The sequence below is a fragment of the Chrysemys picta genome, chromosome 1 (assembly GCF_011386835.1).
Source record: "Chrysemys picta bellii isolate R12L10 chromosome 1, ASM1138683v2, whole genome shotgun sequence".
Taxonomy (NCBI): Eukaryota; Metazoa; Chordata; order Testudines; family Emydidae; genus Chrysemys; species Chrysemys picta.
Window position 1 is genome coordinate 178,882,252 of NC_088791.1, and position 22,432 is coordinate 178,904,683.

General features: G+C 42.1%; 1 protein-coding gene across 5 annotated transcripts in view; it reads left to right on the forward strand.

Annotated features, from left to right (window-relative positions):
* The first annotated feature begins 4,337 nt into the window (after nt 1–4,337).
* LOC101945737 (multidrug resistance-associated protein 1-like) overlaps nt 4,338–22,432 on the forward strand; it is a 52,859-nt gene continuing 34,764 nt past the window's right edge. The window contains exons 1-6 of one of the 5 annotated variants that reach the window (XM_065575765.1): nt 4,338–4,605; nt 8,775–8,836; nt 13,761–13,902; nt 15,657–15,814; nt 20,236–20,413; nt 21,418–21,672. In XM_065575765.1, coding sequence (XP_065431837.1) covers nt 4,540–4,605; nt 8,775–8,836; nt 13,761–13,902; nt 15,657–15,814; nt 20,236–20,413; nt 21,418–21,672 — 861 coding nt within the window. In that variant the 5' untranslated portion in view covers nt 4,338–4,539. Of the gene's footprint in view, nt 4,606–8,774; nt 8,837–13,760; nt 13,903–15,656; nt 15,815–20,235; nt 20,414–21,417; nt 21,673–22,432 lie in introns of those variants that run through there. The other 4 variants (XM_065575771.1, XM_065575773.1, XM_065575777.1 and 1 more) reach the window with 4 other exon arrangements.

Below are 22,432 nucleotides of genomic sequence, written 5' to 3' on the forward strand. Positions count from 1 at the left end.
AAGCATCTCTTTAGCATAACTACACATTTTGCTTTCTAGGAAATTCCATGGTATAAGTCTTCCTCTCTATCCTGACCCTGTCTACTATTGAGGACATGGAAGTGGACAGAGAGAGCGGCCGACTTTCACCATAACTTTCCTAGGAAGCAGAAACTGTAGTTCTAGTAGACTGCCACTTCCTCTGGATGGTGTACCTGCTATGGTCTGCTAGAGAGCATCCCCACTCTGACCAACCTTATGTCTCCTGGTGAACCTTAAAAGATTAGTAGGGCCTAGGAAAGCATTCTTGGCAACTGAAGCCAACATAGGCAGTGAAGTACTCATGCTTCAGCACTTCATTATCTGTCCTCGAAGCAGGCTGTTTTTACAAAAAAAGCTCGCTCTCTCTTAGGTTCCCTTGGTATAAATAAAAACAGTTATGAATAATGCTAATACTTATTTTTGTGGAATTTATATATACTGTATATATAATTTAGTCTAGATTGAACATATGCCTAGATTTATATGTTACAACACAGCCACATGAGCTAGCAGTGTATGAATAAAAGTTTTGACTGCAAATCTAATTTCAAAAAGTCTTTTTAGCTCTTTAATTGTTAAACAGACTTTTTTCAGGCTTTCTGGAAAATGCAATCTTTACCCTACAATTAGATAGTAATAAATTTGGTGCTGATACACATTTTTCTCCCATATATAACAAAGGGATTAGTTATAAATATCAGTGCAACCTTCACTATGGCATTTCTACTGTCTCAATTGAGGTGAAAGAACATAGTGTGCATATGTAAGGCAAAATAAATTAATGGATTGAAACCTAAACCACTAAACTAGATCACCACAAAACCGTGTAAAACGAAGAAACAAATGGGAAGAAACCAATGGAAATGTTCTTTCTCAGCTTGCAACTTTGTGACAAAACAATATAGAAATTAAGACATAAAAGAGATTTATTCAAGCGGCTTGGACTTAAAGAGAGGCATTAGTCATTATTAAAACTCTTCTGTATGTTTTAGCCCAATGAAGACCTCATTAATAACTAGTGGGGAAAAAAGTGGGTTCTAAAAGACTGTCTTGATGAACAAATATTTGTTCATTTACCTGAAGCTATACTGGTCAGTTTTCATTCTCTGAAAATTAAACATTAGGGCCTCCTGTATTGTTTTTACCACTACGTTATTATTTTGCTCTAGTCTTCTTTTCTCTCCATGCTATTTCCTGGCCAGGCTATCTCAAGCACAAGCCACATCTGCTCTCTCAGAAGTCTTGCAATAAACAATTCAGATATGGTAGTTCTGAAGACAAGTTGTCGGCCATTAGACTTATTTTCCTTAATTAGGCTGCATTGGGTCCTACACCTTACACATTTGACTTCTATCATTAGCTATCAGGCCTTGAGCAAAAATGTATCCCTGCAGTTCAAATTCTAACATGAGGGGACATGGGGCCTCAAAAGAAGTAGTGAATGAAACAGGAGATGGGAAAATACAATATTGATACTCCACAGAGTAATGCTAAGATATGATGCTTCATGAACGTATGCAAAAATTCCATTACTGTACAGGAAAAGTTACGATCATGGGAACTATAACAGTAAGTGAAATCCTGGTTTTGTTACTACATCTAACTTCCTTTGCATTCAAATGATAACAAACGAATGATAACGAATACAGGTACACACATCCAAAACAAGTCACATCCCTCCCTGACTGCCAGCATGAAAGATGATAGGTAGGGGGGGATAGGCCATGAAGGCCTTGAAAGTGAAGACAAGCAGCTTATGTTTGATGTGATAAAAAAGAGGGAGCCAGTGGTAGGGTGACCAGATAGCAAGTGTGAAAAATCGGGACAGGGGGTGGGGGGTAATAGGAGCCTATATAGGAAAAAACCCCAAATATCGGGACTGTCTCTATAAAAGCGGGACGTCTGGACACCCTAGCCAGTGGAGAGATTCAAAGAGAGGGGTGACATGATCAAAGTGACAGGCTAGGAAAATGATCTTTGTGTAAGCGGGGGAATGGCCCCACTATTGTGGGGAACTTTCCTGGCTTCTGCACTACCCCGGTGAAATGGGCTAGTGGAAGGATCTGAGTCCCTGTTCCCACTTCCTTTACTCAGAGGCCTCCCTGCCTTGAGGCCTCTGTGATGCCACGAATAGCAACCCTCCCGTTTTGCAACTGGGTGCAGTTTCTGCCACGCAACTTGACATCTGGGTTACTTGCTACCACCTGGTCCATGGGGTTGCAAATCAGGAGGGATGGGGTATGTGGTCAAAAACACTCCCGATCTGCTTCCTGACCAGAGTGGCCCCTTTTATTGAATATGTGAAAAGGGAGGTAAGGTTTGGGGGTACAGAGCATGCCCCTAAGCCCAATGTGGGGTTGCGGATCAGGAGGGATGGGGTACGTGGTCGAAAACACTCCCGATCTGCTTCCTGACCAGAGTGGCCCCTTTCATTGAATGTGTGAAAAGGGAGGTAAGGTTTGGGGGTACGGAGCATGCCCCCAAGCCCAAGGTGATAGCAGAGTGGCCCCTTTCATCGATCTGCTTCCTCCTGGCTAGCATGCCCCTGAGCCCAAGGTGAGACCAGAGTGGCCCCTTTCATTTTTTCCATTGGCTTCTTCCTTGCTTATTTCCAATGACTTGGCTGCTCATACACCTGTCACTGGTCCAGGTAGGGTTGCAAAACGGGAGGGATGGGGTTTGTGGTCGAAAACACTCACGATCTGCTTCCTTCTGGCTAATGTGCCAAATTGATCTATTGGACAATTGAGGCACGCTGTTTCATTTTTTGTGTGTGTGAATCCGTGAAAAGGGAGGTAAGGTTTGAGGGTATGGAGCATGCCCCTGAGCCCAAGGTGAGACCAGAGTGGCCCCTTTCATTGAATTCGTGAAAAGGGAGGTAAGGTTTGGGGGTACGGAGCATGCCCCTAAGCCCAAGGTGATACCAGAGTGGCCCCTTTCATTGAATTCGTGAAAAGGGAGGTAAGGTTTGGGGGTACGGAGCATGTCCCTGAGCCCAAGGTGAGACCCGAGTGGCCCTTTTAATCGATCTGCTTCCTCCTGGCTAGCATGCCTTTAATTGTTTTAAATCCCTCCAAAGAGGAGGCAGCAAATCTTAAGCAGAAGTAAGGGCAGAGAGAGGGCAGTGGCTACAGCGAAGGTTACTGGGCATGCTCAGTTCGGGTGAGCATGCTCAGTACACCCAAAGTAGGGAAACGGGAGCAGGGTTTGTTTGCGACGCTGTCTGGCAGAGTCCTTGTAACCCCAACAAGGCTGGGTCCAGGATTCCTGGAGGGCTCGACCCCCAACCTTGCTGTGGTCACCTAGCTCAGGTGCTAGGGTGTCCCCACTGCGGGGTACTCTCTCTGCGCTGGATGCTTTCCAGACCCACTGATCATTACACACGATTTAAAGCAATACAGTTTATTTAATTAACAATTAGTTTAAAAAGGAATAAGGAAAAATGGGAAAGGTTAAAGGAAACACATCATCCCGCTCTGTGCCAGGGAACATAACAAACAGTGTCTCTGGAATGTCAGGCCAGTTCACAGTCTGTTTCTTGTAGGTCCCAGGCCTCCTTCTCAGGCTCTGGCTGTGCTACAGAGATGCTGCGGGTTGGACACTTGCTCTGCCGGTGGCCACATGCTCTCAGGCTCTAGGTGGCAGGACTCTTCTTCCCAGCGTCGCCCCCGCCCTGTCAGGGTTACAATCCCCCTCCAAGTCTGGCCTGCAGAGCCTCTTGGCTGAGGCGTCTCCCTGTGCTGGGCCCACTGTCCAGGGTCCCCCTCACTCTCCCCAGCTGCTCACCGCACCCAGCTCCGGACTGCTCCAGCCCCGGCTCCAGCTCCACTCTGCCTCCACTCTGCTGCTGCTCTGCCTCCAGTTCCCTGGGCTGCTTCTCTAGCCCCTCTGGCTCTGGTTGCTATAGCTCTGCTCCCAGCAGTTTAGCTCGGGCCCCTGTTCTCTCCTTTGCTTGGCCCTACTCTGTCTGATCCAGGCAATTCCAGCTCACCAGGAGGACGGGACCCCCGGCCTCCTGACTCCATGATTAACCTGCCCGCCCTGTCAATCAGGCTGACCTGGAGCATTGGCCTCTCTGCATTGTTCCTGGGGACTGTCAGTCTCAGGGTCCTGATTTCCCATGGACCTTTCCCCTGTGCTCTCCTCCCTGCAGTCAGCCAGCACGCGGCTCTAGGCAGGGGCACCCGCTGCTAATGCCCAGCGCTCCCATTCCCTCCAAGGGGCTCTGGGCTCGGGCTCTAAGCTCCGGGGACACAGGATCAGGCGGGAGTTGCTTTCCGCCCCCGTGACCCGACCTTTCCGTCGCTTGCGGGCAGATTGCGGCGACAGCTTTGCGCCTGGGCTGGGGCCAAGGCACGGAGGTGGGTGGTGCCTGCGAGCCAGCTCCTCCCAGGCTCCCCGAGCTACACCGGCACCGGGCGCCCCTTGGCTGTGACTCAGCCACGCCCTGGTGGCTGCTGCTGCCGCGCTGCCCGGCATCCAGGGACACCCCGAGCGGCTGCGGGTCGCGCTGGGATCATGCTGGCCGCTCTGCGCGGGGGAGGGGGCGGCTCCTACGAGCTCCTCCCTCCGCTCGGCCAGAAGGTAACCCGGCCCCGCTGGGCTAGGGAGGGGTCCCGGGCGGACCCGGGGCGGGGGCGCTACTGGGTGGGAGGTTTCATGGAGAGCCCGGCTGGAGACTGAGCCCCGCTCTCCCCGTGCAGCCCGGCAGGGCAGGGATGGGGGCTGGCGGCAGGCAGCGGACAGGGAGGGGAGCTTGTGCTAGGGCCGCCTGGCCTGTGCTGTCCCCTGTCCCCCCCCGTTCGCTCACCAGGCAGCTGTACAGTGCACAGACCCGCCCCTCCCACTACCTGCATCAGGCTAAAATCACCTAATGGCTGGCTTGGTGGGGCTTGTTCGAGCGGTTTCCTCGGAGCAGTTACATGCAATCACTGCTGGAGGCAGGATCTCGGGCTTCATGGTCCCATTTTGCAAATGGAAACCTGGTCGTTATAGGAGACAAAACTGGGGAGGGGGAGTGCGCGGGAAAAAAAAGGTCCTAATCAAGAGTTAAAAGGATGGGGGAGGAGGAAGGTGATTGCGGTATTGAGGGCTCTTTAAAATGTGGCATTAGGTAAGTATACCGGCTTGGAAATAGGAGTTAGGACTGTGTCAGGTCCAAGTGAGTCAATCTCACATCCCCTTTCTTCTGGCAGTTGTTTATCCGAGGTACCTTGCACTTCTTGCTCCCTTCACTCTGATAACTCCAAGCGACTCTCACATCACCTTTCTTTGGGAAGCCTTGTAACATTCCTCCCCAGTGTACACCTCTGCCCCCTAAAAAAAAAAACATGCTAGGAACCTTGCTCTTCTTGCTTCCTCCACTTTGGCAAATCTTTCCTTCTATCACTCTTTTTATATTTTTAGGATTCTCTCTGTCCTGTGCATTTTCTTTCCTCCCCTTTACAGTCTCTTTTGTGTCTCCCTCAGGCTAGTATTAGAATAAGTAAAATTCCATGAACAGAATGTAAACTGATTTCCGAGTGAGAGAAATCAACAAGAGGATGCGTCATTTCTGTGCTTATCTTTCCCTTCTCATCCCTTTTCTGTGTTGTCTGTATAATTGTAAGCCTTTTGGGGCAGAGATGGTCTCTCACTACATGTTCGAACAGTGCTTAACCCAATGGGACTTGAGGTGATACTTTAATATGAAAAAAAAAACAGTTTACACTCTTAAATTAGAATTACAGTATCAGGGCCTGAGTGGTACATATGTAAAAGGATTTGCAGGCTGTAGTTTGGATCAAAGTGAGAGACTGGTGTGAAATTAATACATATGTTATGTCCTAAAACATATTATAATATATCAAAATAATTTAAATTAAATAATAAAAAAAGCAGTACCAGTGGGCTGCCAAATTGTAAAGAAAATCAAACCACTGGCATGGTGTAAGTCACTGGAGAAACACCTGCAACCAGAGTTTGTAAAGCTAACCAGCTTTTGACAGCAGTAGCTTTTTTCAGGGGCAAAGTATATTTTCCTTATTTCACTTTATTCAACCTGTTAAGTTCAATGACTAGTTCATTTAAAAAGTTAAGAAACCAGCTGGGAGTTGAAAATGCAAGGCTTGTTTTCCTCTTCCAGTCTTTGAATAAAAACTAGGTGCATGAGGATGAGATCTACTGGTTCTAAAATCCTGACTACAGATACTACTATATTTGATTGTTTAAGAAATCATTTAGTTTTAAATGACAAGCATGTTTTGATAAACTTAGATAAACTTTTTTCTTATTTATCCAGCCCATTTAAGGTACCGGTAATTTTATTTAACAATTCAAACATATCAAATGGTGGGTTTTTTTGCATTTATGATTAAATTGTAATTTCCAGCTTGACACAAATCACATATGAAAAAAAATTAAACATCATCTAGTTAAAAAAAAAAAAAAAAAGCATCACTCACCAGTTTATCAAATAATACATGTAATATTTAAGAATCTAAATAAAAATAAATTAAATTATATAATTGCTCAAATAAATGTGTATAGATATAATGTGTCCTGGTTAACAAAAAGAAGCTCCAAATTTAGTGTGAAGGCTATATTTAGTTGCAAATCAACATGTTTTAATGGTTACCAATCAGTGAGACTCAACTTTCTTTAGGAAAATAACTAAAAAATACAAATGCAAAACAAGATTAAAATCAGTTATTTAAATGAAGATTTTCTTGATGATTTAAATTATGATTAAAATCTGTGATTTAAATCAATCTACCTTGATGATAACACTGAATCATTAGGGTTATGGTAATATCTGCACTCAAAATATGTCCTCTATCCTTAGTAAAAAGTGCTGTTGCCTCTGGATAAAATATTTTTAGAAAATTTTAATTGAGCAATGATTTTCTTGATTGGACTGCAACTTTGGAGACTCAGTCAACCCCATTAAGGGTCTCTGTGTACTACAAATTAAAAAAAAGTTAGCAAAGAAACATTTCCTTAATCATCAACATCATCATCAGAAAGTGCCTTCACTTCAGATAATTCTCTCCATTTCCCCTTCCTCACTCCCCAAATTAGAAAAATTCCCTAATTTGAAAAATTAAAAACAACTCATAGGGCTTAAAGGGTATCTTGTTGCTCAGTCACCATCTCACTTGGCTCATTGAAGAGCACCTCCATGAGCTAGGAACGGGAAACCAGTCTATGTAACAAGATGGTAATGCTGTATAATAAAACTGAACAACAAAAATCAGATACTTTTACTACTAGTTAATAAAAACAACACCTAATATTATTATAACTGAAAAAAATAGTGATTCCCATTGTTTTGAGGCTTTAATACAGTGAAGGGTGAAAAATACAAAAATAGGAAAATGTGTTTATAAAAGCACAAAGATTGGCAGGGGAACTCTGGAACAGGTGTAATATCTAAAAGTACTTTTAACTCGATTAGATTTCAGGTTAATGCTTTTAAATAGGATCAGTGTCAGAAAGTGAAAATGTTAGTGACTGGTGTGAGACAGTGCTGCAAACTTGTCCTGACATACATCCTTTGAATTAATGGGAAGGCAAGGGATGAATATGAGTTCAGAGTTTGGCTCGGTGGGTCTTCCTTTGAAGTGTTTTCTTGTGGAGTTCTATGCATCTCCTGTTAGGGTCCATTACAATTTTGCTACATATAGAAATGGGAGCATGACTGGACCAATAGTAAAAGAGAGGCTGATTACTTCAGATTTGTATCATGCATTTGAATGATAAATGTACAATATGTATAATCCAGCAATACTAATTAACCTTTACAGGTATTAACAATTTATGGAGGGTGAGTTTCTTTATTTGAGAATTACATTTGGGAAGATATTTTTTAAAATGGAGATCTTTAATTAGTCTGTTTCTTGGATTATCATTGGTTATTTGGTGTTGCTTGAAAGAACAACAGAAATTTTTGTGAATACATAGTGGGTTCTTCAGAGTACTGGTCATGTGGTGTCCTTGCAAAATGGGTTTTTAAAAGCCACCTCAGAGATCTGGAAGTGCAATTCCAATTAGAAATTAATGAACAAGGCATCCATTTTTTTTGGCAGATTTGAAAATCTGAGCAATAGAATGCATTGTATTGTATTCCTCATGACTAAAGGCAGGCCTGTGTTAAGACCCATCTTTAAGTGTGAACAATTTATTTTCCCCTGATAGTTCAGTTGGCCAAATAGTAATTTTTAGTTTGACAATTTTTAAGGTAGCTTTGCTTATGTTAGGCCTGATTCACTGTTGCTGTAGTTGTTTACATCAGTGCAAAGTGGGTAAAAAACCATTACCAGATCAATGTAAAATTGTGGTGGAATTTTACATCCACTTTCCACTGGAGATGAGTTGTGCCCATTGAATCAAGTAGCCTTAAACCTCTCTCTCATTCCATGTGTCTTCTGTGTTAAAGAGAGAAGGAGAAATAGGTGTGGCACTTGATCATGATGAACAGATAATCATAGCAATAAATTCTAGTATTCAGGACTAGTTTTTTTGTTTTACATAGAAAATATAGGTTATGTCACTGGAATATTAAATATGAAGCAAATTTATTTTTAGTTACAGCTTTGTGTACTGAACTTGGAGTTTATTATCTGAGATCTATAAATTTAACGCACATTAACACTGATCCAGGGGAGAATGGATCTCTTAATGCCTAAGTTTCTAAGAAAAAATGTTAAGTACAGATTCATTTCCCTTTGCCCTTCAAATAACATGAATTGTGTTTGGTTTATTTTTATTAATAGAAATGCAGTCCTGAAGCAAATGCTTCCTTCTTCAGTAAGATAACATATTCCTGGTACAGCAGGTGAGAATTTAAGTTATTTATTAGTGCTTATGCTCAGTTGGTTTAGGCACAAGTCATACATGCATTCCATCCATTTATGCACCTGGCATTTTAATCCAGAATGAGAGTGCTATTAAAACAGTGTTCTAAAGCCAGAGTTTACAATTACTATAAGTCACTTCTTAACAATTACTTTCTAATGTACTAGTCCTGTAGTTCTTTTTAGGTTGCCTGATTCTTACTAGTAACAAACAGATAATGTTTAGCACTTTAATTAACAATTATGAAGTGCTCTAAGTCAGTGGGAGCTATTCACAAGATCCCCTTCATTAGAAAATAGACATGTATGTTTCCCAGTGTTGTGTGTGGCAATACAATTACAAGAGTAAATATTTTAGTGTGACCTACAGAAAATTAGCCAAGTAACCCTGTTAATCAGTTATATGACTAATTTCCTGTGTATTCTTCTTTAATGTTTGTTCTCTTCTTCTCTCCAATTATGTGTCATTCTAAACAAGTAATTAAAAGAACCATCTCCTTGTGAGGAAGGTATGCTATACTTAGGTATAGCATACCTTCATATGAACTGAAAGCTCAGCTACTTCAGGTTGGGCTGACTACTGTCATTTAACATTCAGTAGGATATTTCAAGCAACTTCACATGTTTTGTCTCCTGACTATTACTCATTATTAGCACTTCTTCTACATCATGTGCTTCATTTGGAAATACTGTCAGTCAAAATAAACAGTAAGGCATGTAAGTGTATAGTGTAAGCCTATAGTCATGAGAGAGAGGAATATTAATAATATGATTAAAGTCAGTTTACAAGTAACAGCTGCTTTTTGCCATGTTCTACATTACTATTGTAATATTCTTAAACTTTAGTATCTGATTCTTTTTGCTTAGCCTAATTTCAAGCTTTCACATTATATGGTGAAAACCTAACTCCATTAAAGTTAATGGGAGTTTTGTCATTGATTTCAGTGGACCCAGGATTTAATCCATGGTCTTGAATACAGTAATGTTGCAAGTTAAAGTTTTTAGTTCTCGCACAATTTGCATAAAATTTATAACTCCTCACTTTCATCACAGACATAGACTTATGAATATTACAACTTTCTTCAAAAATAGAAAGATCCAAATTTTGCTTAAGGTTTTGATTTTCTTGTCTGTCTCTGCAAAACTTGGTGATGGAAAAGCTTACCCGTGTGCTCTATGTACACGCATATATGCTCTAATCTCCTTGAGGGCGCTCCTTAGGATTTCTGTAAAATAATTCCTCACAACTTGTTGCAATTTAAACTCTAAGTGTCCTTATTGGAGAGCCCTAAAAGATTTATTTAAAATGTTGTTTTATTAGATTATGTTTTAAAGAAGTCTTGTATTACTCTCCAGTAAAGTGTAGTTGCAGCCTTCTCAGTCCCAGGATATTAGAGAGACAAGGTGGGCATAGATGACTCATGCCTCCCCATACTGGTAGAGCACAATCTAAAGAGGAGGACACGTGACCGCCCCACGTGTCTCCTCTCTTCAGTGACACCCCCCCCCGCCCTGCGCCCAGTCCGGGGCTGCCATGGTCCCGCTCCCCCCATGTTACCTGTGCGGGGAGGCTCTGTCCTTCTCTCCTCACACATCTCCCCCAGCACGTTTGTCTGCTCTCCCTGGCAGCCAGGTGAGGAGTGGGACGGAGCCACTTCTGTTTGAGAGAGCCTGGCTGGAAGGCAGTGGCAGCCTGCACCCTGCCCTGGCTCAGCTGCCAGGGACAGGGGCCGAACATGCTGGGAGGTACAGGGGGGCTCTGGCTCACTCGGCCCCTGTCCCTGGCAGCAGGGCCTGGGTGGGGGGCAGCCCACTGCCACCCCGGCTGCCAGGGACAGGCTGGGCAAGCTGGAGCCCCCTCTCCACCCCTGCTCCTGCTGAAGCCCCGAGCCCCGGCAGGTGTGCCCTGTGAGGCTGAAGCCCCAAGTCCCCTCTCCTCACTGGGCAAAAGCCCCTACCCCACCACTCCGCTGCAAGGCAGAGGTCCAGAGCTTCCTCCACCCTCCTTTCCCGGGCCTGATAGGTGGAAAATGGGATGGGGGCGTGGAGGGCTCTGCAAGCCACACTTTAACTGTAAAAGAGCCGCATGCAGCTCGTGAGCCACAGTTTGGCCATCCCGTAATAAGCCATAAATCCAGCGTTTCTGATCAGTCCATGATTTTTCGTCTCTAGCAGAGTAATGAATTTAAGCTCCCAGGCTTGTCTTTTGAAAATGTAGTGGAGCTTTCCTTTATGGATGAGAACTGAGAGGTCAGATAACGCTTTGTGAAAAGTGTTCACCCAGAGGTGATGGGATGTTTTTGTCTTTTATCATTTTCCTCTGTGAGTTCATTTGAGGGCATAGTGATTGTCTGGTTTCACCCACATAGTTTTTCTTGGGGGATTTAGTGCACTGGATGAGGTATGCTACATGTTGTGATAGGCATGAATAGGATCCCTGGATCTTGAAAGGTGTGTTGTTGGGGATGTTGATCACTGTCGCAGTGGAGATATGTCTGCAGGTTTTGCATCTGCTGTTCAGGCAAGGTCTGGTGCTGCTTTGAGTTGGTGTGTCCTGGTCTGTAGGGAGCTTGCTTTTGATGATGAGCTTGGAGAGGTTGGGGGGTTATCTGAAATCCAGAAGCAGGGGCGTTCAGGAAAGATTTCTTTCAGGATGGGATCCCCATCGAGTATGGGTTGTAGTTGTTTGATGATACACCATCTGGGTTCCAATGTGGGGTGGTATGTAATGACTAGGGGTGTGTAATCAGAGGGAGTTTTATTTCTGTATTGAAGCAGGTTCTCTCAGGGTATTTGGGATGCCTGTTTCATGATGTGATCTACTTCTCTGATGGCATGTCCTTGTTTTGGCAGAGGTGGTTTTAAGTGTGTTAAGGTCTATAGACTGTGACTTTCTCCTCTGAGCATATTCTGTGGTATCTGAGTGCCTGGCTGTAGATAACAGATTTATTGGTATGTTTGGGGTGGCTACTGGATCTATGAAGGTAGGTGTGGAGGGTCCGTTGGTTTCTTTTATATGGTTATCTGAATGGTTCCATTGTTTAAGATGATGATGGTGGCCAGGAAGTTGATTCTAGTGTGTGTGTGTTCCAGAGAGAGTTTAATGGATGGGTGGTGGTTGTTGAAATTGTGGTGGAAATCTATGAGGAGTTTAAGCTGTTTGTATCTGTTCCACCTTGCATTTTTGCTGTGATGCCAGGAGTTCCTTTCCCAGACCTGAAGAAGAGCTCTGTGTGGCTCGAAAGCTTGTCTCTGACTAACAGAAGTTGGTCCAATAAAAGATCTTGCCTCACCCACCTGGTCTCTCCAGTAAAGGACACTTAGGGTTTAAATAATATTAGGCTTCTGCAGTCTGACCTGGGAAATCTCAAACTGATTATTATATAACTAACTCATAACATTGCATCATGCTTCCATGGGACCCAGAATGAGATTAAGGCAATCTGGGGCTTTAGGCACAACCCAAATTGGGCCCTTCAATGGACTCATCTGTCTTTTGGGGAAGCACCAGGATTCAGAATTGAGACCAATGGGGCAGTTCACTGCTCGTAGAGGTATTGTTTCAGGTTCTCTCCTGACTCAGACAGGTACCGTTATACTCAGGTAACATTTTCAAAATTTTCTTTGAATACCTGACATCTAGAAACGTTTTTTTTTTAATGAATGCTGAAATTCTGATCTCACCATTTGACTCCAGGAGTTGGGACTCTAAGCAATGACTTAGAGTATGTATGCTTTAATCTTGCCATGTTGGGACCACGGTAGACCTATGCAGTGACATTTGGTTGATTCATATCTGTTGCTTTCCAAGCTTTTGGAACTTTCTTAAAAAATTAATTGACTTTGACATCAGCATTCATTTTTGTAGATTTTCCCATTTGGTTGCTCTGCCCCATGTCCAGCCAGTCATGCTTCCAAAACCTACAGGTTCCTTTCATTGTTCTTGTGGGGGGATTCCTGTGGGTTCAGGGTGATTACGACCATTATTTACACCCATTTCAGCTCTTCTGTTTCTAACAGCAAAGGGGATAATATGGCCCAAAATTTAAACAAATCAAGATCTATTGTAAGCTTATTGTAGACTTATACTAAAACCCAATTTCTGTTTGTCCCTGAGTAAAAATAAATTAAAAAAAAATTATAAAAAAAAGTAACCTGGTTAAGGATGAGTCACAGCAGAGTGGAATCCTATTATAAAGAAAAACATTTTCTCTGTAGATCAGGGATAGGAAACCTTTCAGAAGTGGTGTGCTGAGTCTTTATTTATTCACTTTAATTTAAGGTTTCGCGTGCCAGTAATACATTTTAACATTTTTAGAAGGTCCCTTTCTATAAGTCTATAATATATAACTAAACTATTGTTGTATGTAAAGTAAATAAGGTTTTTAAAATGTTTAAGAAGCTTCATTTAAAATTAAATTAAAATGCAGAGCCCCCCCAGACTGGTGGCCAGGATCCAGGCAGTGTGAGTGCCGCCGAAAATCAGCTCAAGTGCCGCCTTTGGTGCGCGTGCCATAGGTTGCCTACCCCTGCTGTAGATCATCATAAGTGGATGGTCACTAATCAGATTTGCTATTGAAATAACTAGAAATTTTTATTCTCCTTAACTTCATAACTACAGATGGATGCTGAAATGCAGGTTTTCCTCATTTGAGGGTGTTCAGGTCTGGGGATTTTTGATTTGGGCCCTTGTCTACTATAACTATAGTTTCAGTATAGTCAAATTGACTTTAGGTGGGTTCCACAATTTTGCCTTTTATATTATACATACTGTATTTTTTATTGTGAATGTAGAGTTTATTTGTATTATGTGTATAAAGTTTCTCAGTTAGGATTCCTGTTTGATTTGACTGCTTTGTGTGTCTTGTAATAGTTCACTTGTTAAAGTGTTTATTTTCCTTTCAGAATAATAACTTTAGGCTACAAGAAACCATTGGAAAGAGAGGACCTGTTTGAATTGAATGAAAGTGACTCTCCGTATACTGTATGTCCTAACTTTGAAAAGCATTGGAGGAAGGAACTCTTAAAGGCAACAAAAGGATTAAAGGTAGTGATGATAGCAATAAGTAACATCATTAACCATTATCCTTTTCTAAATTTATATTAGGCATCTCCAAAAATCCTTGTCAAAACTTGATTAAATTCTTGTAATGATTTAAATCAAATATCTTAAGAGCACCATATAGATTTCCATACATTCTGCCCTCCCTTGATGGGTGTACTAGTTCAGAATACCAGACAAAAGTGCTTCAGTGTATATGTTTAGCTCCCATTAGCAATGGTAATGAGTCTTGCTCTAAGGCAGTGGTTTTCAACCTTTGTCTGCAGGTCCCTGGGGGACCGCAGACTATGTCAAAGGGTTCCGTGAAAGATGACTATGAAAATACAATATTTCAGCTCCCAAAAAAGGGAATTGGTGTCATTACTATATATGCCCACAGTTTAGCACCCTTTCTCACGCTGCATCAAATGCCGTGCTGAGCACATGCAACATTTATCGTTGAATTCTGTTCAGTCAATTTTCAGTCTAAGACTTCTATGGTAGTGGTCCGCGGACTACAGGTTCAATTTCCAAAGGAGTCCACACCTCCATTTGAAATTTAGGGGCCCACAAATGAAATAAGGTTGAAAATCACTGCTCTAAGCAAAAACCAATTGTATAAGGTTCTGGCAACACTTGTGCACCATTGCAAGGAGTGGTGTGTGTAGCTGCAAGGTGTATTAAAACCATTAGTAAGATTTTTGTAGTGTAGAGCAGGCTTCAATGTAATGTTTAAAAGAAATTTCCTGGGTTGTTGCTTTGTAGTAGGTGTTTGTGGGTTTTTTGTTTATTTTTGAAGTTTCAAATTATGGATTTCTTTTTTTTACATGTTTGGCTAGATACTGCAGGAATGCCATAACCTTAGGAAGTCTATATGAAGAGCCTCTGTCCTGAGAGTCTTAGGAGCATACAATGCTCACCATTCCCAATAAGGCAGACAAACCTTTCTTGATGTCCAGTCATGATCAGATCATAGGGCACTTTGGCTTCTGCATGATATGGTCGGCAGGGTGTTGAGCTCTGGCAGCTCTGATCTTGGGGCTGTGCCCCAGAGTTAGGTTCCAAAAGGCTTCAGACCTTACATGGCCATTTCTTTTCTGGATGCCACCTTTCTAACCCCATCTGATTTGTGGAAAGTATCTCTCCCCCCCGCCTCCCCTCGCTCTTGTAATACCCAAGAAGGGCAGATTTGTTTTTGCTCAGACTTTATCAGAATATTCATTTTTTATTAGAACCTTAACTTGGAAAATTTCAGTGTGCCAGGTTAAGATTTAGAAAGCTATTTAGCAACTGACATCACACCATTAGAATAGAAATTCTTAGGCAACCTTAAATAAAGCAGTTGCTGCAACTCCCACTGTAAAGCAAAAAGATACTTATTAGTGTTTTTTCAGTGTAACTTCTTACTTATCTGGATCTACATACAGTACAAAAGGCTTCCTCCAACACATCTAACAGATTTTTGGACATTCCAACTCTCATTTTTTGAGGAAGACCTTTTCTGTTGAAGGCCTACCCATGGTAATAAATTGCCTTTTTGTGATACTCAAAGATGATTGCAGAATCCTTATTCCTCCTTTCATAAAGGATTACTAGATAGTCTAAATTATTTTTACACAGAAATATTTCTACCTCTCACTGAGTTGGAAGAAGTATATTCCACAGCACCATAGGTGTGCCCATTGCTCTAGGTTGACACTCTGCATTTTTGTGTTAAAATCTTTGTCTTAATTTTGTGTGTCTCTTTTGTAAATTGGCAGGCTCCTTATGACAAAGAGGTGATATCAGAGAAAGCAAGTTTCCAGAAACCATCTCTGCTTTACCCTCTATGGCAAACATTTAGATTTTTATTGATTAAAGTTGCCATTCTGAAAGTTGCAGCTGATATTCTGGCCTTCATGAGTCCACAGATAATGAAGTAAGTTTTTTTTTAATGTGCTCCATTTTGTGTTCAGGACAGCAATAATAATAAAGCTAAAGGATTCCCAATATCAAGAAATTTAGTTCTGCTAACACAACTTTTTAGTGGCAAGGTTTATTAGAGCAAATGTTTCGGTAATTTAAAATTATTTGCGTTAAATATTTTTATAAGATTTTTTGAGGGATTAACAAACTTCCTCTAAGAATGTTTTAATGCCAGTTTGTGACCAACAAACAAAAGATACTTCTGATATTTATAGGCTGAGATGTTAGGTCATTAAGAAAAGGTCATTAAGAAATGAGTCCCTGACTGAATTCCACCCAGCCCATGCCTAGCAGATTACATGCAGCCGTTTCCATGAAGTTACTGAAATGCAAATATTGATAGTCACCGTTTGACAGTTCTAGCTTGAATTTGTAATTTCCTTCATGCATATTTTCTTAAATATATGGCTGATTGCTTATTACATCTATAGAACTAAATAGCATTCTTTCAATAAATACCAATTAGGGAGCTCCTTCCTGCCTTGCATTGATATAATACCATAGTACAGGAGCTAATAAGGTGAAAAAAATGTGGATTAGTTATGAATTATGAACGCTATTGACAGCAGAGATGCATTTCTCTCTTTGCGGTGTTATATGGCTGAATATGATGACACTCAAATCCATGTTGCTATTGATATTGAAATATCAGATGTTATTACTATATTAAAGAAAACAATGAAATATTTAAAAGTGTGTGTGTGTTTGGGGGAAGCTTGAGTTACAGAAGCTAAAAAAAAAAAAAAAAAAAAAACACGGTGCAAATTATCCTTTTCCATACAACGGGACAAGGAAGAAAGTAAGGAAATACAGATACACTCGAAGTGGCTCATCTCCTGAGAGGTGGGGCGAAGGTTTCTTTTCCAAGGAACACAAGGTAGAAACCACCAGAAAAGAGAGTGGCTCATGGAGTTAGCCAAATTTCCCCCCTGAACTCAAGGCTGTCAACCTGTATCTCTGAAGGATTTTTGTATTATAGAAAACGAGTACACGTCTTATTAAAAATAAAAAAAATGCAGAGGATTGTGGGGAGGAAGAGGAAATGAAGGAGACATTTTAGTCACCAAAGTATGTTTTAAAAATGTACATACTGTACGTAGAAGCTTAGTGTGTCATGTGTCGAAAGGAGGCTGATGAGCCTTTCCTCAAACAAGGATGTCTCATAAGATCTTGTCTCTGAGGTAGATTTCAGGTAAATAGCCCCTATACGACTTAATCAGAGCAGATACACTATATAGCAATTACTCCATGAACAATACTTTACTCCAGGGGTTGGCAACGTTCGGCACGCGGCTCGCCAGGGTAAGCACCCTGGCGGGCCAGGCCAGTTTATTTACCTGCTGACGCGGCAGGTTCGGCCGATCGTGGCCCCAACTCGCCGCGGTTCGCCGTCCCGGGCCAATGGGGGTGGCGGGAAGCGGCGTGGGCGAGCGATGTGCTGGCCGCGGCTTCTCGCCGCCCCCATTGGCCCGGGACGGCGAACCGCGGCCAGTGGGGGCCGCGATTGGCCGAACCTGCCGCGTCAGCAGGTAAATAAACTGGCCCGGCCCGCCAGGGTGCTTACCCTGGCAAGCCGCGTGCCGAACGTTGCCGACCCCTGCTTTACTCCTTAGCATGATTTACTGTAAGTGCTCCCTAATAATGTATTCAAACTAATAAATTATATTTTTAAAATTTCATAATTCAGGTAATATACCCAGTTGTGTTATGAAGTCATTGGTAACTTTTAAAAAAAAATGCTTGAAGTGAAAATGCTATGACAGTCATGGAACTGCTATGTAATGATCTAAGAATACTGAGATGTAGCAATTATATGAATGCTGTATGTGACCTGGGCAGTGAAGTAAAGTTACTGTGTAACTAGCATGGATTTATTAGAATTTCCTGAATGTCAGAATTGATTTAACTTACATTGGAGGTAGTGGAATGTTTATTGTATGCCTAAAATGTTAAAATTCAACGGGGTCTATGCATGAAGGCAACACAATGGCTGTCCAGACAAGAACATCCAGACACTTGAAAGACAATGGGGAAAAGTGTTACCCTCAAAGATCCTGTGCCCTATTTCCAACAAACTGCAAACCGGTTACAAAGTCCTTCTCTGGAGAGGAAGTGAGGGGTTAATTGTCAGGCGCTGCCCAAGGGGAGACAGGCTGACAGTGAGAGAGGCTTTGAGGAGAAATCTGAAAGAGTTTGATCTTTCCCCATAGCCATGGAATGCTAAGCCTTAGGAACAGACAGGCAAGAGTGTAGACTTTTTTTTTTTTTTTGACAATTACGTTTCAGAGAAAAATCTATTGTTCTAATAATTAATATTCTGCTTTAAAAAAACTGTCTGGTCACAACTGTCATTATTCTTGGAAAGAACAGAATTGTAGGGTCTAGACGTACATCAGACCTGCTGAGGCAATCTAGGGTGGCCATGTGTCCGGCTTTCAACTGGAAAGTCTGGTGTGTTACTGACCGGACACCCAAAGTCCAGTTATTGCAGGTGCGGGAGGTGGGGTTGCACTGGGTCATCTCCCACGCCAGCCCCTACTCTGCTGGGGCCACCCCCTACCTGCATCAGGCGGCTGCAGCTCCCAGCCCTGGCTTCACAGGCGAGTCCCTCCTGACCCGGGTGGCAGGGGGTAGGAGGGGAAAAGCAGCGAGTGACTGGGGGGGGGGGAAGAGGAGTGGACAGGGGTGGGGCATCAGGGGAAGAGGTGGGGCAGGATCTTAGGGGAGTAGGTGGGGCAGGGGCGAGGCTTTGGGGAAGAGGCAGGGCAGGGGTGGGGTCTCGGGGAAGAGGCGGAGCTGGGGAGGTTCTGACACTCCTGCTGGAGTGTTCAGTTTTTAAATATTACCAAGGTGGCAACCCTAAGGTAATCATGGTTGATACACAGGGAACTGCAGTGCAATGCCTGGTCTGAGAGTGGGAGAACGGTGTGATTCATCCTAAGAGGCAGGCAACTGCTAGGGGCTTGAGAACTGAGAGGGAATGTACTTAGAGGGGGATCAGAAGGGCGGTTAGCCCAGGAACTGTGACAAATGCAAAGGGAAGCCTAACTGTGCAATCTGTGTTTAAGAATTTCAAAATTTAGAATCTGAGTTTTGAAATTCTTAAATTATAAATGTACCTTTTGAGTTAGTCTGAGCATCAGCCTTCAATTAGCTTTGCATTTCATTTGTTTTTAGTTCTTGATTCAGATTCTAAATTTTGAAATTCTTAAATTATAAATTAAATTAAGTCAAAACTCTGAACTTCCATGCTTTTGTTGCTTAGATGTAGATTTTTCTTATTTGCTGGAGCAGCTGAACAAAAAAGAAAAACCTACATCTCAGTCACAAAAACATGGAAGTTTTGTGATATTATAATAACTACTATTCAGGTTTAATTGAAGACTGAAAATGACTCTGCCATGGGAGAGAAGGAAGTGATTTTTATCAACAAAGGGAAGGTATTTAACACGGTTGTTCACCTGGTTGGTTATCAGAGAATTTATGAACATAAGTGATTAGTGTTAACCTTTAGACTGTTGCAGCTGCCACCCTCAGCTATGGAACAGTTTGTGCTAAAAATTAACCTTGCTGTGAGCTACATCTGCGATTGTCTGAAAGGAAATGTTAGAATGACACCATCAACTACTCTATATCAGTGTTTCCCAAACTTGTTCCGCCGCTTGTGTGGGGTAAGCCCCCTGGAGGGCCGGGCCGGTTTGTTTACCTGCCGCGTCCACAGGTCCGGCCAATCGCGGCTCCCACTGGCCGCAGTTCGCTGCTCCGGGCCAGTGGGAGCCGCTGGAAGTGGCGCGGGCCAAGGGAGCTGCGATCGGCCGGACCTGCGGACGCGGCAGGTAAACAAACTGGCCCAGCCCGCCAGGGGCTTTCCCTACACAAGTGGTGGAACAAGTTTGGGAAACACTGCTCTATATTGTTTATTACACTCACTTGTTAGTAGTAGTCTATTTTCAGGCTAGTAATAAAACTTAATTTTGACTTCTGATTTTTTTTACCCTTTTCCATTTGGCAAATACTGATTTTTTTTATTATTCTACAGTTCTAACAAAAAAAGGTAGATTTTTTTTAACCGCCCTCTATTTGTGCTCCATTACCAGTGAAATCAGCAGCAACGTCCCTCTCTGTGAAACAGCATTTGAGAATTGTTTCAAAGGTAGCACAGTAGCACACAGATGAATGCTCTTCAATCCACCGCCCATTTTGAGTATCCTAATTCTCCACTGTCTTGCACCTTTTAGACTCATTTCGACCTGTGCAAAGTGGATGTAATAACTACACAGATTGTAAATATATCAATTTTACTGAACCCATTTGCCAGATTCATATTGTTGATTAATGCACAGATTTTAAAACCGTGTATTCCTTCATTTGCAGGGCAATGATAACTTTGTGTGAAAATCACTCTGATTTACACTGGAAGGGATACGGCTATGCCATTGCTCTTCTTGTTGTGGTTGTCTTGCAGACACTTGTCCATCAGTTATACCAGCGTTTCAATATGCTCACCTCTGTCAAAATTAAGACTGCTGCTGTTGGCCTGATATACCAAAAGGTAACTGCTTCTTCTAACATTACTCCCTAACCTCTAAAAAGGGCAAATGTCTCAGTTTTGAAAGATAGAAGTGCTACAAAAACAAAGATGTTGTAGATTGAAGAAAATATTAATAAAGATGCCTGAACTATAACTGGAGCACTAGCAACAGCTGAAGTTAAAATTTCATGTTTCCATTCTAAGAGTCCCATCCTACAACTAAATGGGGGAAGCTGTGCATCAGTGCAGAATCCGTGAAGATATAGGGGTCTGCCAGGGCAGGGCAGGTTGCGGGATTGGGAATTACCCCCTTTTTCACTTGCTTACTGTTCTTTGAAACTCACTTTTTTTTTTTTTTTTTTTTAAACTTGAAATTTTCCAGCCTTGGTCTGTGTGTAAAGGCGGAGGGCTGTGCATGTGTCTGCATGTATATGTTGTTAAGTTTGAACAAAAATTATTCATCCATTTTTGAGCAAAAAGAAGGCTGAATTCCCCTCCATCCCTAGCCGTTTTTTAAAAATAAGAACTACTTATGCAACCTTTCCTTGAATTGCTCTAGCATTGAAGTAGTGGGAGCAGAAAGCTGAAATTTTGGCCAGGAAATCTCCTCTCTAGGGGAGAAAGTTGAGATCTTCACCATTTTAGTGAAAATTGGGTTTGATTTGGCACAGCAGTGCTACTCTGAAAGTTGCAATATGCACAATAGTTTAGGAACTGTTGTGGGTTTTTTTTAAATAACTTTAACCTGATGTTTTAGGTGAACTCTGCAAATGTGTGCGTAGCCAATACCAGATTGTAGTAAAACGTGTAGTGGGCCCTGTCTCATTCAGGACAAGGGATCTTAGGTGCTAACAAAGCTCAAAGCTGAAGAGAGAAGTTATCTCTATGTGGAGCTTGTGAGCTACAAAGTCTTTACTATACTGTAGTGCATAGCAAATGAGGCAAAGATGCTTTCTTTTTTACTCCATCTTTTTAATTTACTTCATTTTGTAACCGTACACTTTGGTTTCTTGCTATTGTTGCAGGCTTTAAGCTTAGCTAATTCTTCACGGAGAAAATATACAACTGGTGAAATTGTTAATTTGATGTCAGCAGATGCCCAACAACTTATGGAACTGACTGTAAACCTCAACCTTCTTTGGTCAGCACCTTTTCAGATCCTGATGGCTATAGTCTTTCTCTGGCAAGAACTGGGCCCATCAGTGCTAGCAGGTGTTGCAGTGCTTGTTTTGGTTATACCTATAAATGCTTTTGTTGCTGCAAAAGTAAAACAGCTGAGGGTAAGAAATGTAAATGCCGGAAAAAGTTGTTATGGAAAAAGTTACAATGAAGAGCTGATTTTTTAAATACGAATGTAAAACTAATGTGGGCACAAAATAACTGAAGTCACAGCTCTCTTTGTTGGAGGGGGAACTTTTGGTATCTAATCAATCAATATTTAGATCACTAAACTTTATCTATAAACAAAAAACAATAAAGAGAAGAGATTTTATCTGTAGATGTGTTATAGGCCCTGAGCCTACAAACACTTATGCATGTGCTTAACTTTACACACAAGTCATCCTATTCAATTCATTGTTGGCAAATTTGGGGCAATAGTTAGGATTTCTGGTTTTAGGTCAAAACTGACTAAAATACCAAGTAAGGTGTGTTTTCAGGAGCTTATTATTAAATAAAATGGAAGTCAAAAATCCAAAGAACCGAATCCTACAACTGTGGCACCCATTTGGAGTGCTAAATAGGGTGATCAGATGTCCCGAATTTATAGGGATCGTCCTGATATTCAGGGCTTTGTCTTATATAGGCACCCTTTCCTGATTTTTCATATTTGGTATCTAGTCATCCAAAGCGCTATTGAGTCAGCAACTGATTTGGGCCTAAGTCTTTTTCGTGTTCGCAGTTTTCTTTAGGGGTGAAGAAGGAAAAGGAAATAGGACAGGTAGCCCATATGTTTTTGGGAGTTAATCCCCAGGAACATAGGATGTTGACCTACGTGTTACATGGCTTCACTTCTGTCAGTAAAGAGCAGGTCTTAAAAAA